Below are 3537 nucleotides of genomic sequence, written 5' to 3'. Positions count from 1 at the left end.
GAGGAGAAAAGAGAGGAAATTATTTGAAAGAGAAAGTAAGTGAAAGAGACGTGATGATATTCTGGTGTAGTAGTAGTAGTAGTAGTAGTAGTAGTAGTAGTAGTAGTAGTAGTAGTAGTAGTAGTAGTAGTAGTAGTAGTAGTAGTCTCTCTCTCTCTCTCTCTCTCTCTCTCTCTCTCTCTCTCTCTCTCTCTCTCTCTCTCAGGTGAAACACGAGGCAGGTACGAGTATTTCGGTAATAAATAATTTATTGACAATTCTTGTACATATAAAGAGCCGGGAGCTTGTGGGGAGGAGGAGGAGAAGGAGGAGCAGAAGTAAGAAGAAGAGGAAGAAGAAGAAGAAGAAAAAGAAGAAGAAGAAGCTAAAAAATCTTTATTCTTCCTCTTACTTCTTTTCTTACCAAATTTAAGAAGAAGAAGAAAAGAAAAGAAAGGAAGATCATAATTCCTCCTCTCACTTCTTTTCCTCCTCCTCCTCCTCCTCCTCCTCCTCCTCCTACACCAGCATCACCATCATCTCTCCTTACGCGTTAATCCCTGTGTCTCCAAAATCCTTCAAAAAATCGTTCAAAAGTCACGTATCCTTCGCATATCCTTCATGTATCCTTTGGTTTAGTCGTCGTCCTCTTCCTCCTCGTCTTCATCCCCCTCGAGGTCGGCGTGCTCTCCGGTGGCGCTAAGACCGTTGGCGGCAGGCACGGCGTTGGACTCGAGAACGCGGTAACCTTTGTCGTCCGCGATGTATTTCACCACGTATTCTGTGCCTTCAGGACTCTCCCACCTGAAGGTAAGGCATGGGAGAGGTGTTAAAGGGAGGGTAACAGTTGGTTACTGGTGTTGCAGGAATGGGAAGACGTAGGAGGGGTGTTGCAGGAATGGGAAGGCGTGGGAGGGGTGTTGCAGGAATGGGAAGACGAAGGAAGGGTGTTGCAGGAATGGGAAGGCGTGGGAGGGGTGTTGCAGGAATGGAAAGGGGTAGGAGGGGTGTTGTAGGAATAAGAAAGGGTAGGAGGGGTGTTGTAGGAATAAGAAAGGGTAGGAGGGGCGTAAATTGAAGGGGAGGATGTTGAATGAATATATAGAATGAAAGAATAGAAGATAAGATAAGATAAGAGAGGAAGAGGATGCTGGAGATGGATCAACCCGGCAGGAGAGAGAGAGAGAGAGAGAGGAAGATTTAGAGAAGGTTCATGGACGCAGTGAAAGACGTGCTTGTAACGAGTGTGACTGAGGGAGGCGCAGAAGACCGAGTGTGCTGGGAAAGGTTGATCCGTTGTGACGACCCCTGACGTGACCAACACAGAGAGGAAGAGATGATTGGTTAGGTTCTTATGGTCTTTCCCGTTGATGATGTAGAGTCCTTGGTAAACAATCATTAGTCATTATTACCACGAGTTAAAATAGATACATAAAGTCCTTGCTGAACGATCATTTGTGTCACCGTTACATTAGAGAGTGTTTTAAAGGTATTAGAGCCATTGCTACCACTATAACGTTTGAAAATGCATAGAGACCTTGCTTAACGATCATCACTATACTGCAGCACGTTGAAAGGTACAGACTCCTTGCAAAACTACTAACATAACGTAACCTTACCTAACCTAACCTAACCTAACCAGACCTAACAACCATAGCCTAACCATAACTTAACCTGGCCCGACCTAACCTAACCTAACCTAACCTAACCAAACCTAACCTAACCTAACCTACCACTAGACCCTGTTAGAAGCGATCCGGCTGAGACGCTAAAAACATTCCGGACTGGTCTCGCCGCCACGCCCGCCAACTCCCGCACCAGTGACCCTTGCTAACATAAAAAGACAGTCACTTGTTGCAATGTTGCGCCACAGAGCATAGCCAAGGAGCCAAATATGGGCCGCTGCTCGTCTCTCGCTCAACCTGAACTAGAAAAAACTGACTGACTGATTAATGTCGGTGCGAAAAAAATAAAAAATGGAACATGTGATGGAGTGGAGTGTGAGGAGGAGGAGTATGAAGAATAGGAGGAGTCTGAAGAATAGGAGGAGGAGGAGGAATAATTATTTCACCTGGCAATATTTGAAATTATACAGTTTCGTAGGACAGAAAGAAAAGGATTAGGAAGGCAAAGCTGGAAATTACGTCTTAGACATCGAAAAAAAAAAAACTCCCATAAGACATCTTTGGAAAAAAAAAAAAAGTGGATTAGAAAGAAGAAAACGAAGAAAAGGTTGAGAAGGAAAAAGAGGAGGAGGAGGAGGAGGAGGTGGAATAATGATTTAAGATCAGAACACTGAAAGGACGAAGACGAGAGAAAATGAAGAAAACCAAGGCGAGAAGAAGAGACGAGACTGACACTCAGAACCAAAGAAGAGAAAGAGATGACACTGACACTGAAAACTAAAGAGAAAGAGAGAGTGACACTGGAAACCAAGAAGAGAAAATGACACTAAAAATCAAGAGGAGAGCGAGACGACACTTACATTGAGAACCGACGAGATGAGAAAGAAACAAATTGAAAACCAAGAAGAAGGAAAAGAAATAGGAGACACTAACACCACGAACCAAACACAGAGAGTTGACACTTACACTGAAAACCAAAAAGAAGAAAAAGAAAGCCACACAAACACCAAGGACCGAGAGGAGACAGAGATGAAACTTACACTGAGAACCAAGAAGAAAGAGACAACGACGCTAACACTGCAACCCAACAGACGAAAGAGAAAGAAACACCAAGAACCAAAAAGGAGACAGTGACAATGAGAACCAAGGAGAAGAAAGAGAGAAAAAAAGGAAACACTGACAACAAAACCAAAAAGAAAGAGAAGGAAACACGACACTGACACGAGTGAACAACAGGAAGCTTAAATAACAAACAGCACAACACTCACTTATACTCCCCGGTAACTGACTTCCCCGCGGCGCCCTCCTGCTCGTGCTCGGCGTCATCACCCTCGAAGTCAAAGATGTCACTGGGGCGGGCGGCGACCAGCGCGACAAGGCCCAGGGCGAGAACCAGCTGGGGGAGGGAGAGGAGAGAGAGAGAGAGAGATGAGAGTTTAAAATTGGTGTGAGAGAGGAAAAAGAAATTAAAAGAAGAGGGATGGTGTGAGTTTGTGAGGTGTAAGAAAGAGAGTTAAGGGAGAGGAAGGGAGAAATATGAGGGAGAGTAAAAGGTGATGTAAGGGTGTGTAGTTTTCTGGGTGATTGTTAATAGTTAAGGGAGAGGGAGAAGGAAGAGAGTGCCAGCTGTTGGGAGAGGAAGGGAGAGGGGAGGTGAAAATTTAAGCTAGGTGTGAGGGAAGGAAAGGGAGTTAAAAGGAGAGGAAGGGAGAGGGAGAGGTGTGTACGTAGTGTGTTTGGTGTAAGGGAAGGGAAATGAGATAAGGGAGAGGAAAGGAGAGGCAGGGTGAGAGTTTAGGGAGCTTGTGAAAGAGAGAGAGAGAGAGAGAGAGAGAGAGAGAGAGAGAGAGAGAGAGAGAGAGAGAGAGAGAGAGAGAGAGAGAGAGAGAGAGAGAGAGAGAGAGATTCCAGTTACGTAAAGATAGATTTTCCA

The 3537-nt window shown here is 44.9% G+C and overlaps 1 protein-coding gene across 1 annotated transcript in view; it reads right to left on the bottom strand.

The window, feature by feature from the left end:
- Window positions 1-240: 240 nt before the first annotated feature.
- Window positions 241-3537, bottom strand: part of LOC135112944 (uncharacterized) — a 3432-nt gene continuing 135 nt past the window's right edge. Inside the window, exons 2-3 of the mRNA XM_064027899.1 lie at window positions 2873-3000; window positions 241-783 (exon numbers count right to left, since the gene is read on the bottom strand). Of these exons, the coding sequence (XP_063883969.1) occupies window positions 615-783; window positions 2873-3000 (297 nt within the window). The 3' untranslated portion in view covers window positions 241-614. The remainder of the gene's footprint in view (window positions 784-2872; window positions 3001-3537) is intronic.

This window comes from Scylla paramamosain, chromosome 24 (assembly GCF_035594125.1).
Source record: "Scylla paramamosain isolate STU-SP2022 chromosome 24, ASM3559412v1, whole genome shotgun sequence".
NCBI classification, from domain to species: domain Eukaryota; kingdom Metazoa; phylum Arthropoda; class Malacostraca; order Decapoda; family Portunidae; genus Scylla; species Scylla paramamosain.
The sequence above is the reverse complement of the archived record's forward strand: the minus strand, read 5'-3'. Positions and strand labels throughout refer to the sequence as shown.